Genomic DNA, 14,471 nt, shown 5'->3' with positions numbered 1-14,471 from the left:
TTCCATACCAGTTACAACTATCTTCTTTGTTACTCAAAGGGTATCAGGTTCACAAAGTTTAAGACACTTTATCTTGGTCCAACAGCTTATTAGGCTAAATCCTAGCTCTTGTAATTCCTATTCTCTGTTTGCTCTAGCATCTTCACAGGGACTCCTTTAATTGCTTGGTAACTAAGAGTCCAAAGTCACTATGTCTCAGCTTTCTAAAATTAACTCAGTTATGTTTTGTTTATTTTTCGCACAATGCTAGCTTAAATATAATTTAGGAAAATCCCAAATCATTTAGAAATTTATTTACTTAAACTGTCTTATTCTGCCAAAGAACTCCATTATTTGTCTCTATTACAGTGATTATATTATGTTTAGGCAATACAGACACTGCCTGTATTATATTTGTCTACTTTATATTTACAAGATATTAAGAGGCAACAACTTTAATTTTTAATGTGTTGGAAGCATGATTGATCACTTTCCTCATGCTACAGCAAAAAACCACACAACAACAAAACAAACAAAAAACCCAAACAACTGGAAGTAGAGACTTTTAAATGAGAAATGCCTGAACCCCTTTGCAGGAAAGGTCTGAATTGGAGAGGGAGGACAAGGTGGATTGGGTGGGTGCCTTTTTCACAAAAGAGAAGTGGTGACCTCCAGTGGGAAATAGAAAGCAAAGGGAGGCAGCTCAAATGGGCTCAATCTTCCCATCTATACAAGCTTTTATTAGACCCAAGTTTTCACAGTTTACTGTTATATAAATATAAATATATATATATATATATCCATATCTCAATAGTATTTACATTTAACTGATTCCATATAAAACACTATATAATCTTTTCTATCACTTTCTATGAGACGGTTTCTTTATGCAATTATAAAAGGAAAGACTGTTTCATCCTTTTTGACTTTTCACTTTACTTTGGATATAAAAAATTAAAAAGAGTAGAAAGTCATTTCTCCAAGAAAACATTAATTTCTCTTACAGTTCCATCTCAAGTTTTCCCTGAATATCCTCCACATTGCTTCTCATTCAAATATCTATGATCCTAGTTGATGATGATACACAATAAAAATTTTTGCTGAGCAAGTCCTTTTTTTTTTTTTTTTGGTGACAAATTCTGTCAAGGACAGGTAACCAAAATGCTATTTTTATGGCTACTCCAAATAAAAAATTTAATATGCCCTAGTGATAGAATTATCATGCCAGTATAGATATAAAAAGAAGTCCTGTTAAATAAGAATGGATACCACAGTCCCTAATAATTGAGTTTTTTTACATTCAATAATTCTCTTAATAAGTTTAGTAAGTGGCATAGCTGAATTTCTATTGCATTTCTAGTTCATCTATTTTCTCTTTTTAGAATAAAGACTTCACATCACATATCTGAGATCCTCAAACAAGATCCCTTGAGCAAGGAGGTGGGGAGACACAGAAGAATGTTGTAAATCCCCTCACTCTGAAAGCCTCCATGTTGATTTTGATGTTTTTCCTATGAATTTCACTCTCTTCTGTATTTTTGCTCATACATTTAGCTTTTCCTTAATCCAGTTTCCCTTTATTCAGTTTCTCCAACATGACTTTTCCCCCCATAAATTTACTCTCCAGATCTATTTGTCTCTTTTATTCCAATACACCCACGCCACTTGGGCAGCTCCCATCTGTCCTCTGAAAACTATTGAACTATACATAATTTTTTTTCTTTCTTTTAATTATATAAATCATGGTGATTTGGAGAAAATGACAACCCACAAGTATTATTTCTTTGGAGGAGTCCATTTTTTTTTCCCCAAATGCGACTCTAGCAGCAACCAGCCCTTAATGGATTTAACTAATTTTTTCTATCAGTAGCATCTAGATTCTACTTGTGCCACATAGAGTTGCTATCCATGAAAAAAATATTTTGCCTCAATTTCCCCTCAGGAGTGCCAGAATTTTCAAGCAAGTAACAATCGAAGAATGGCATCACTTGCTTTAAGCATCCTGTAAAGCATTACTCTGTGCCTGTTTTTTGTGCAATAGTGAGATTTTTTTTTTCACAGCAATTCCAAACACTAGCAAAGCCAGATATTTAAGGTCCTATAAGACAAAAATGACTTGAGAAACAACGTCAGAAAAAAAAAAAAAAGAGGAAGAGCAACAAAATAAGTATCTCCACGGCAAAGACAGGAGAAGCACATGAGGGAAATCTCGGTGTCAGAAGGAATCCTCTCATTTCTGTCTGGGACAATGGCCACCTGCACAGGTACACACACGTGAGGGAGCTTTTCAGAGACATGAGGCTGGACCTGGGGTGTGTTGCCATGGAAGTGACAAGCTCAATTTCCTTAGAGCCCGTGTACCCTCCTCAGCATTCCTGGCAATGGTGACAGTTTCCTCTCCTTTGTTCAGAAACTGCTCTGGAAACGACCCTGCCTCCTTCCCAATGCACTGCATTGTGAGGCCACACTGTAACCAGATTACACAAGGGGAAGATTTTTTCATTTCCATTCCTAAAATTAGACTCTTCTGTGTGTGCTAGCACAACAGAAATAGAAACACTTGCTGAAAGGAGCCCACACAGTGGCGATCGAGTTGCCATGCCTTTCAAACACATTTGCTGAACCCACAGCACATGGGCAGCCACATGACACAAGACAGATCTGGGTACCTTTACGGATTCTAATGAATCTCTAAAAAGTTAATCTCAAGAGGTGGGTGGTTTGCTTTGGAGAGGGACTCTGGGGCACAAAGGACACAGAGTGCTTTCCAGGCAGATGCTGGTGCCGAAGCATCTGAAGAGAGGGAACAGATTTCCCAGTAGGAATTTTAACAAATGTACTTAATTGACTTTGGAATTAGAGCAAACTGCTTATTTCTGGTCTCTTCTTGATGCAAAACCCAAACTCAACACAAAATAGGTGAGAAGAATTTTAAAAAATTGGCTTTTACCTCATGGTGAAGTTGGACTAGTGACTGATTTCTTCAAAACACGGTATTATTTATAATAAATTCTTCAGCTAGGTGTGCTCTAACATCTACTGTAAGGTAGTTTCTGGTTGAGTAGACTTCTTCACAGATATAGCACATAAACATTGTAGACAGGTCTGGATTAAAAATCCTTGTGACCATCAAGAAAACGATCATGGGATGAGTTGAGTGTTCCAAGCAAGATTTTTAAATTTGGGCTAAAGTAACAAATTTCATGGGTACCTTAAAAATTACTACTATAACTATTTGTTTCCCTCACCACCACCCACCTCCAATTCACTCTGAACAGAAAGGCTTCTCGGACCACATTCTGTTCAGTATGAATGTCTCATGCAGATATGGATGTGTATGTTTGTACTAAACTAGGATTCTGAAGTATTTTGGAAATGTGTCAGGGAGGATAAGGCTCTATAAAATGCAATTTTTAAAATTTATGATGGATACCATCCATGGCTTAAAAAAAAAATAGAACATTTACTTTAAACCAAGGAATAGAATGTCTGATAAATCTTAGCAGGCTAAACAAAGGCAATGTTAAAATAAGTGTTTAAAAAAAGAATTTGACCATAAGATAAAAACAGGTTTAGCAGCTTACCTATACTGAATGACATAAATAGTATGAAATGATTAAAGAGGAGCTATGCATTTTCTAGAAGAACACTGAATAGGCACACATCTTAGCTTGAGTCCGTCCTTCATTAGCTGTCTGACTAGAACTATACTCTTAACATTCTGTGAATCTTGGCCTTTACTTAAAAAAAATCATGGCCTTTACTTAAAAAACTGGGGTTGTCTCAAGAAATGGGCAGAAGACATGAACAGACATTTCTGCAAAGAAGACATCCAGATGGCCAACAGACACATGAAAAAGTGCTCCACATCTCTTGGCATCAGGGAAATGCAAATCAAAACCACAATGAGATACCACCTCACACCAGTCAGAATGGCTAAAATTAACAAGTCAGGAAATGATAGATATTGGCGAGGATGCAGAGAAAAGGGAACCCTCCTACATGGCTGGTGGGAATGCAGGCTGGGGTAGCCACTCTGGAAAACAGCGTGGAGGATCCTCAAAGAGTTGAAAATAGGGCTAGCCTATGACCCAGCAATTGCACTACTGGGTATTTACTCTAACGATACAAATGTAGTGATCCAAAGGGGCACATACACCTGAATGTTTATAGCAGCAATGACCACAGTAGCCAATATATGGAAAGAATGTAGACATCCATCAACAGATGAATGGATAAAGAAGAGGTGGTATGTGTACACACACACACACACACACACACACACAATGGAATACTATGCAGCCATCAAAAGAAATGAAATCTTGCCATTTGCAATGATGTGGGTGGACCTAAAGGGTATTATGCTGAGTGAAATAAGTCAATCAGAGAAAGACAATTATCATATGATCTCCCTGATATGAGGAATTTGAGAGACAGGGCGGGGGGTAGGGAAGGGAAAAATGAAACAAGATGAGGTCAGGAGGGAGACAAACCCGAAGAGACTCTTAATCTCACAAACAAACTGAGGGTTGCTGGGGGATTGGGAGAGTAGAGATAGAGTGGCTGGATGAAGGACACTGGGGAGGGTATGTGCTATGGTAAGTGCTGTGAAATGTATAAGCCTGACGATTCACAGACCTGTAGCCCTGGGGCAAATAATACATTATATGTTAACACAAATCTTTTTAAAAATGAGGTGGTCCAATGTGATATGTGAGATTCTGTCCAGCTTTGAAAATTGAGGATTCTCTATCCACAGAAAGTTTGTGTTTATGTATAAATGTCTATACACAAAATAGGTACATCACTTTTAAATTTGATATAAAATTCCATGCACCTGCTTTCTACCATATTGGGTCTTTTATCTGTAAATATCTACTTACATCATTGCGGGTGACTCCACCTCATTAGATTTAAAAATTTTAAAAACTTCATATACAGTGGCTACATTTGTCTAATTCACATAAAATCTTCATTTAGCATTCCTATCATATTAAATATGTACACAGTGGAGCTGACAAACCAGTTTGAGCAGTTTTAACACTGTGTGTATTATGAGAGGTTCACTGCAATCCCATGAAATTTTTTTCTATGTAATCAGTAAAAAAATATCCACCTTAGATTATGTGTCCAAGGAAGGATATCCTAAATTCAGGTGATCTTTAATCATCCAATGTACCAACTTTCCAAAAAGAATTTTTTTTTTTTAAAGATTTTGTTTATTTGACAGACAGAGATCACAAGTAGACAGAGAGAGAGAGAGGGAAGCAGGGCCCCCACTGAGCAGAGAGCCCCATGTAGGACTCGATCCCAGGACCCCGGGATCATGACCTGAGCCGAAGGCAGCGGCTTAACCCACTGAGCCACCCAGGCGCCCCTCCAAAAAGAATTTTTGAGATTCGCTGATGTCACATATTCCAAGATTTCCTTCTTTTTAAAGGACTGAATAATATATCATTATATGTATATGCCACATTTTCTTTATCCATTCATCTCTTGATGGAAGTTTAGGTTGCTTCCCCATTTTCGCTAAAGTGAACAGTGCTGCAGTGAACACAGGATTGCTAATATTTCTTTGAGACCCTGGTTTTAATTCTTTTGGTTTTAATTCCAGAAGTAAGATTGCTGGATCATCTGGTAATGATCACTTGGTAATATGACAAATGAAATAAGCCAATCACAAAAGGACAAGTATCACATGATTCCACTTACATAAGGTATCTAAAATACTCAAACTCATAGAAGCAAAGACTGAATGGTGATTGTCAGAGGCCGAGGGGAAGAGAAGGTGGGGTATTGCTAATCACCATGTACAAAATTTCAGATATGCAAAATAAATTAAGTTCTAGAGATTTAATATACTTCACACCTATAAATAATAACTGTTACTCGAAAATCTGATAAGAGGGTAGATCTCATGTCTTCTTATCAAATATATAAAGACATTTTATTTTTAAATAATAAAATAGCAAATAATACTGCATTTGCTGTTATTACTTTAGGACTCTTTTGAAATACTGTGTTCACAAACTGGCCTTAAAATACTGCTCAGTGATTCTTGTGAGATACTGTAGAAATCATGGCAGAGCAGAGAGCTACATGCTCACATGGGCCGCATGCTGGAACTCCAGCCAGGCCTGCCTCCTGTAGGCTCCTCTTCACCAGTGGATAGAACCAACTCAATCTTCACCGCCTTTTTTCTAGCTGTTTATGAATTTAAAAAACCCTTCATTCTGGGACTTGGTAACTTCAGATGGATGTAAAACTGGACCCACACTTTATTTCTACTTAGGCCTCCAAGAAGCTAGGAGGAACCTTATCATTTATAAATTAAGAAATTGAAGCCTTTGCATCTAACTAGAGAGAAATCCACAAGCACTTATTACACTCATCTTGTTTACCTTTAAATATGTACTGCTGGGCCAAAGTTGTGACTCTCAGTTCATTATACCCAATTTTACATAATGAATAAAAATAAGCATTAAGGAGATTTCTTCCTCCAGGAAAATGTTTTACATAATTAGTCTACATGCTAAACTATCAGCAAAGAACCTGGCCACAGCCACAAGAGATATCCAATATACTTGGAACTCCACTGCCAACTATATTCTTTTTCCTGTTTATCCTAAGTCAAGAAGATATATTTTTAAACTTGGGAATAAAACAGAATACTTTCTTATCAAGGCACATAGAGCAAGTTCCTACAATGGGAAAATCAAGTGTTCAGATATTGAGACTAATTTATGCAGGGATATCAGCTAGTCACATTGAATTGACCTTGCAAGTCAGCTAACATCATGTAGTCAGAAATAGTTTGAGCAGGGAAAGCATGTAATTATTTGTAATAGCACCAGTAACGTCCAAGAATAAGTCGCCTACACCTTTGTGTTATCCCATCCAAATCTCAGCCTTCCATGAGTATTCCCTTCACAGGATTCTCGCTGCTCTGAGACTTACTGTTTTCCATCCTCAGATCTCATCTACTATCTGCTCATTTCACTTGTATTTATGCAAGTATTTGCAACTGGTGGTCCTATCATATCTATCTTAGCTATAAATGAAGGCAACACTCTCAGATACAGAAACTTAACAAAATACCGTTTTTGAACTGAGATCTATCGTATTCTTTGCATATATGTCCAACAGTGTGTTTCAAACAGTGGATTTTCTTGTCATTAAAGTACCCTGGACATGCAAAAATCTGTTTAATTCTAAAGCATTGTTTTTCCATTTTAACATCTCTGAAACCAGCAAGAATCTGACATGGTATAACTGATAACATCTTTTTCCATTCTTAGTGGTACTTAGGATAATGGTGCATCCCACATCAATAACAACTCAAGAGTTAGTAAAACATGATCCTTTCTAGCCTTTTCTTGGGGAGAAAGAAAAGCTCTTTGATAGAAAATAGCAATGCATTTAAAAACATATGTTTTTAGACTTTAGCCTGAAAAGTTGTTTAATCTCTTCTACTTCTAGACTGTGCAAGTACTATGTATTTAAATACGCACACTCTTGATATATCAAGTACAGTTGAAGACTCTTCTGATTGCGCTTCAAGACTTCTAACACTTTTACAGATTTTTAAAAATCAATCCTGTAATCATTTTCATATTTGTTGTGCCTCTTTTTAAATAGCATAGCGCACATGCTAGCATTTCAATGTTTGACATGAGCCTCTATTCCCACACAGAGAAACAGATCTCTCTCTTTTTTTTTTTTTTTCATCTTTTCATTTACATTCTCAGTTGCCCCAGAGATGGTACAACCATATAGGATACTCACAATAACCTGATTATATTTTTAGGTTTCTTGGAACGGAAAGAAATTAGATGTTTTCAGTCAAGGGTCCTGGCACAGTCATACTGTGAATCTCATATAAAGGACAAATGGCAAAGAAAATTTTAAAAATGGAAAGTATAGAAGAGCAAAGAGAAAACTCTACCAGCAGTATCTTATTTTATGATGCAAATAATCCCTTCTGTCAACATGAGTATTGACATATGCATAGTTTGAGAAGAGAGAGATGTAGATTGATTTCATTTAGTCTCCTGATTTTTAGCCAGATGGCTGGCCAATGAAAGAAAGAGAAAGGCATTCTTGGAGGCAGTACCTGACAGATCAAATCGTCATTAATGAGCAAAAGTAGCTGGAAAACAAAACAAGATTTAAAAAGATCTAAAATATCTTTTTTTTTTTTTTTAAAGATTTTATTTATTTAGTTGACAGAGAGAGATCACAAGTAGGCAGAGAGGCAGGCAGAGAGAGAGAGAGAGGAGGAAGTAGGCTCCCCGCTGAGCAGAGAGCCCGACGCGGGACTTGATTTGCAAAGTATTCGTGTTTATGTGTCTTCTCCGGAATTATAACCAGTCTCTGTCTTTCATTGAACTACTCTTTGCTTAGTTTTTTCCATTAGTCACTTAGGAAATAGAAATCATCAACAGAATGTATAAAGAACACTCGTGATTAATGCTTAGGAAACTCCTTTCATAAAATATTAAAATACTTTATTGCCCCCGTGTCTGTAAAGGAAACCAACCTAGAAATCGGGTAATTTGTTCAACTCCTCAACAAAACATTCCCCGAGAACCACCACCTCGCCCAACATCATTCTCACCAAGATATTTCAGCCCACAGAGATAATATTATAAGTAAAATACATGGTGAAGCATTAAATCCCAGGAAAAGTGCCACTTTATATTCACCAGGGAAAAGAAATTAAGCCCCAAAGTAAAACTGTCAATTACTGTCATTGCTTTGTTGCACTGAAAGAGTTCAATTAGTTCACAAAGAATTTTAGCAAGTACTAATTTAATTAACATATGAAATCTTCAAAATACCTACAGCTTTCCCTAGTTCATAAGTTAGCAAAATTTTCATTTAAATAAGAGGCCCTTCCCTATATTCTCCAACTACATGCATGATGTATATGAGTAGTACTAGCAAAGTATTTATTACTTCTTTTCATTTTCTCTTTCTCTTGTTCCCTTCCTTTCAAAATTACTTTGCATTCTTAGTTTCAGACATCTGCATCCTTTGGTTTCACACTTAAGAATCCAGATAACATGATGGTCATTATGGAAAGCAATCACACTCTACATTGATGAATGACTATTTACAAAATGATTTCTATCATTTAAAGGAGAAAATGTAATTGAGACTTTAAATTCCAGATAAAATGCTAACAACTCAAATGACACTGACTAGCTATGAGCTTCTGGAAGTCACCCACCTGGGGCAGCATGCGATTTTCTTCCTCCAGCTGTCTTACTCTTGCCTCCAGCTGCCTAACATAGGACAAGGTTGATTCTAAAATTAAAAAGAAAGAACTCACATTATACACACAGGTCTTGTTTAGTGCACTGTCAGGATATTTCTGGTTCAATTTATTCAAATCAGGTAGTGACAATATAGTCTGTTATTTAAAAAAGAAAAAAAAAAAAAGGCTTTCTCCCCAGAAAACCAGTAACAAAAGCCAATGAAACCACAAGCACTTTGAACAATTGTACCATGTTAAGAACAATTAGAGGAATTTATGGGGGGTTAGGCTGTAGGCTTTCCTCCACCAGGCAGCCCTCATGCAGTCCTCAGAATGTCAAACATCTTGAAGACACTTACTCCCTTTTCTACTTATTTTGGGCATTTTGAGTTTTCAAGGCACTGTCCCCCAACATAAGACTTTTTGTAATGTTAATTATAACCAAAGTAAATTACAAAGTCATATTAAAAATAAAAAAATGAAGATATTTCCAATATCCAGTTCCCTTCATTTTCCCAATAAATACTTCTAGTCTTAAATGCAACATTCATTCTTCTCCCCAATCTCCAGATACCATGGTCATAATCCACAGAACCGCCACCAAAGGGCTAAGTGGAGGAAAGGCTAAATTTTGACTCTGATTTTGACTGAATGTGACACAGACCCAAGTTTTTCCCAAATCTTTAGGTAAGCCAGCAGCTGACTTTAAAACTCATTCTTGTTTTCATTTCTTCAGGAGCTCAAGTGTGTGCTGACTGGTGGCAATCAGCATTAGGCTTAGAGTCTATGAACTCTAAAGTTGATAGCTTTACATCAGGAAAGGATTCACAGGTGAAGGAAAGAGGAGTTGCACGTTGAGGAGCAAGCTGACAGGAACTCTTCATTAGAGCAACAGAGTTGCCATTGATTCATTACTCAAGAATGAATGCTCAAGACACATAATTCAGGTATAGTAAAATGCACATGACAATAGAATTCCTCCAGCGTATTTCCATAGTTAATCTTAGAGCAGCATCGTTAATATTAAACCTCAGTGCATGTTCTTCAGCTTCAGAAACATAAAACAGCAAGACAGACCAAGATGGGAGTGCATTTCGATGGTAAATATTTGGAGCCCCTCACAATCTGAAGTTAGAATGGGTATTGATGCAAATTAATACCTTGATCTGAAATTCATCCTGAAAACTCTAATTTTTATATGGAAATTGGTTATATGAACTCAATTCCATTTTTGTGACCTTCAAAGCAGATAGTATTTTATTTTCTTAAAATACATAAGAAACTTCAGTCCTTAATTTGCAAATGTAACAATTAAGTTCATCCCCCATGGGTTTATAGCATGCCCGGTTTTCACAAATGTTTGCAGAAAGTCCCTATCACTGACATTAATATAACCATGCACCGATCTCACACCAGTGGGCCAGACTTAAGGTTTGAGCATCCCTCATACAAGAAAGACAAGGTAAAGGAAACTGGAGGCACTGCCCAGAAATACGCTTTCGTTTTTTTAGCTCATGAAATGTGAAGAGTTTGCTTTATGGACTCTTCTAAAGGGCAAAAAAAAATGAGGGGGGCATAAATGAACAACATATATATTGATTTCATGAATCTACTTTGCTCTAGCACATGAATAAGTGATTTACAGATCATTAAAATATGAATGTAAATTGCCTGATTTACAGTTTTGCAAGCCCCACTCTCTACTCTAGAGAAACGACCACTTGATAAGGGCCATCCAAGTGAGAAGTTGCTCAGCAATGTTCTACTGACACCATGAACAAGTATAATTCTTTTCTTGTGTACTCATCATTTATACCTTATCTTTATTTTCCCTAAACTGCACTATCCCCAAAGCCTTGATGCTTTGAGCAGCTCAAACGACTCTACACAGAGTGCTTTGGGTGACATTTGAAAATGCCACTGAACGGATCTTAATTCAGTAACTATCTTCAGTCATTTTAATCTACTTCTCTTTTTAAAGCTTTTTCAGTTTACATATTCGATGGTTTCATTAAGTGTCTACCTATATTAAGGAATACCTAGCATGTCAGTTCAAAAAAAGAAGGTAAATTTTTGAACTGGGAAAACATTCCTTAAGTCCAATTTTTAATGTCAAGTTAAAATAGATGAAATCCCCATCTTTGTTTCTCAGCATTCACTGCAAAATAGGCTGGGACAGAAAAAGATAGGAAACATTTTTAGACTGGTAAAGTAATTTTTACAGATTAGCTTTACAAGATAAAGGCAAAGCTAAGGAGGGTTTTGAGTTCATTCATTCAACACATCACACACTGACCCTGTCACCGGTTTGTGTCAGACCCCTTCCTAGGGTTGAGATGAAGAGAAGGCCAGTTCCTGCAAGACCATGTTTCTCAGAATACAAATTCAGCTTTAGGATTACACACCCATGTTTTGTGTTCCAGAAGGCCCTATTGTTCCAGGTTGTCTCTGTTGCAATTCTTACTTAACAGTGAACTGATATCACAATAAAAAAAACTCCTCAGGGGGTTGGGATGGAGTTGGGGGGGGGCACAGGAAGAATAGCTCATGCACATGCATAAATAAGAGATTTCCCGCTGATAGTTCTTTTATTCATCAAGAACCTGATTATACAATTTCTTAATGGGAGTGGAGTAGGCCAACATTTTTCTGGGATATCACTGGGTCCTCAAGTCCCTATACAAAAAACCATCCAAGAAACCACTCAGTCCTTCTGCTGTGAAAGGAAAGAAAAAGAAACATTTTGTTAAACTTTTAGGCTTGTGAGATTTATTTGTTACTGTTCCATAGGCTAGCCAAGCCTGACTAGTAGTAAGTAGTCAATAATGGGATAGAAAATACATAACCATTTAAAAATAAGATATAATAGGAATAAAGTGTAAGAAACTCTATACTTTTATTTAATTATGCTTAAAGATTTTATTTACTTATTTATTTGAAAGAGAGAGAGAGCACCAGTGGGGGTTGGGCAGAGGGAGAAGCAGACTCCCCGCTGAGCAGGGAGCCCAAAGGGCAGGATCCCAGGACCCTAAGGTCATGACGTGACCTGAAGGCAAATGCTTAAGGGACTGAGCCATCCAAGCACCTCAAAACTCCCTACTTTGGAAATCCATCACAATGTATATCCCAGTCTTAGCTGAATCCTGGATAAAACACTGGAATAGTTTCCTTATAAGAAAGAAAAGGAGCCCTTTTATGCTACAACATATTTGGCCATGTTGGTACAACCCCTCCGCAGGCTGCTTCTTCCCCTTTCTTTCTCATTCAAGGATTCCCAAAGTGGTGCCACCTATCAAATAAGCTGGTTTTCCATTACACGCAGGGGATGAGGACTGCGGGGAGGCATCAGGCTAAGAAAAGTATCTGACAAACACTGGCATTCTTTTTTTCTTAACTGAGGTCTAGTTGAAGTACAATGTTCTATTAGTTTCAGGTGACAACACAGTGGTTCCACAGTTCTCTACATTCTGCCGTGCTCGTGGTGTTCTTTTTTATTATTAAGTGATACCCACAGACACATGCGCATGCAGCCCTGAATTAGAATGTCCTATGATTTGAACTGATCATCCCATCTTCTACCAGCGGCTGACAGCTGTTAAAACTTCAATTTCAGACGGTCACTTGGCTTTCAGAGCTCTGAGAATGAGGCTCCAGACAAAGAGCCGAACACTAGGCTCTCCTAGATCTCTCTAGATCTACAATGTGTTCCAGAAGGAACCATCTTTCACAAGTATATAACCAGCTGTGGGGACAGAAGAAGGGAAAGTAAAGGAAACGACCTGGTAATTGAAATTCAGGGCAAAATCATGCGAAACGTGAGCCCAGAAAGAGGTCAGCATTGGCTGCTGTTCTCGGCAAAGAGAAACTTGAGCTTCATGGATCAACAGAAGTTTGCCAGGCCAGAGAGATGAAAGCGTAGCCACAGGACGTACAAGGACCAGAAGCCTAGAATGATCCTGGTGTAAACAGGGAAGAGGGAGAGGAGGCACATGGAGGAGGATAAAGAGAACATATTAGGGAGAAGAAGGAAAGGCCAAGTTGCTTCCCACAATCCAGGGTATGAAAAACCAACATCAAAACCCAGTTACACAGATGGTGATTTGCTTTTAACATCCCCAAAAGGTATTTTCTCTTTCTACCATGGGAAACCGCGGACACTGACCCACTAGAAAAGCAAGGTTAAGCAAACAATATTGATGTGAAAAGCCAATGACCTTGTCAAGATGTTCTCTGGGTAAATCTTGGGCGTATTTTCAAAGCAGAAGCAATTTATCACCATGTATCTTACTTTTCATTAAACCTACAGGTCAAAGTCCACAGCCCCTCTCCCAATAAGACAAGTGCAAGAAACGGTCAACAGTCACAAGAATTCTTAAGTCCCTGTCTTCTAACTGGTGCCAGTTTCAGAACTGGAATGTACCTTAGAGGTTTCCTAGTTCAGCCTGTCCCTGATGCACTGAGTCATCAGGCAGACGAGAGAATAAAACCCAGAAGGTACTAATTTGGCCTCTAACACTGAGGATTAAATACATTAAGAAGACTTTGTTTCATTGCTGGGGCATCACAGTGATTGCCGTCTTGGGTCTTTTAATCATTAAGTGGTATCAAGCTTCTTACGTAGGTAAATTCCAAGACCTCCCTTCTCCCTCATTTTAGACATTCTAGATGGATCTTTACTTAAAGTAACTTGGTATTTTCTTTGGACAACATCTGGGACTTGATTTGCCTTCATCTTACCTGAAATGCTTTCAATCACACAAAGTAGCTCGACTTTTTCCTCTGCTAGTTTGAAAATACTCTGCTCAAAACGTTAAGCCCTCTCACTTTCCCTTGCTTTCTAAAGCGGCATTTCTCTTTGTAAGGGAATATCCACTCTTGAAATTGCCCACGAATTACTCTGATTATTGTACATAAAAGGTTTATTGTTGGTAGTTGCTACTGTCTAAGGTTTGTCAAACTTCTGAGTGGTTTTGATTAGATGAAGTACCATCGGGTCTCCAAAATTTCAGGGCAGAAAATAATATCTAGTAATGGTCCATTCTAAGACAAATTACAGCATTTGGAAGAGCAAACAGGAAGAAAATCACCTGGAAGACTTTTGCGGCTGTGGGTTTATAGATGGAAGCTTTTCGATGGCCCTCTCAGAGTCAGCCCCCTCAGCCAGAGGCCAATGACCATGTGATTTAAATCTGGAGGCAATCTCTTCGATAAACCCCAACTTCTAAGGACACTG

The 14,471-nt window shown here is 37.7% G+C and overlaps 1 protein-coding gene across 7 annotated transcripts in view; it reads right to left on the bottom strand.

The window, feature by feature from the left end:
- CCDC85A (coiled-coil domain containing 85A) overlaps nucleotides 1-14,471 on the bottom strand; it is a 200,230-nt gene that overhangs the window by 30,855 nt on the left and 154,904 nt on the right. For 5 of the 7 annotated variants that reach the window (XM_044263997.1, XM_044263998.1, XM_044263999.1 and 2 more), the window contains exon 3: nucleotides 9,212-9,288. The exons of the other annotated variants lie outside the window; for them this stretch is intronic. In XM_044263997.1, coding sequence (XP_044119932.1) covers nucleotides 9,212-9,288 — 77 coding nt within the window. The remainder of the gene's footprint in view (nucleotides 1-9,211; nucleotides 9,289-14,471) is intronic. 7 annotated transcript variants of the gene reach the window in all.

This window comes from Neovison vison, chromosome 8, assembly GCF_020171115.1.
Source record: "Neovison vison isolate M4711 chromosome 8, ASM_NN_V1, whole genome shotgun sequence".
Lineage (NCBI taxonomy): Eukaryota > Metazoa > Chordata > Mammalia > Carnivora > Mustelidae > Neogale > Neogale vison.
The sequence above is the reverse complement of the archived record's forward strand: the minus strand, read 5'-3'. Positions and strand labels throughout refer to the sequence as shown.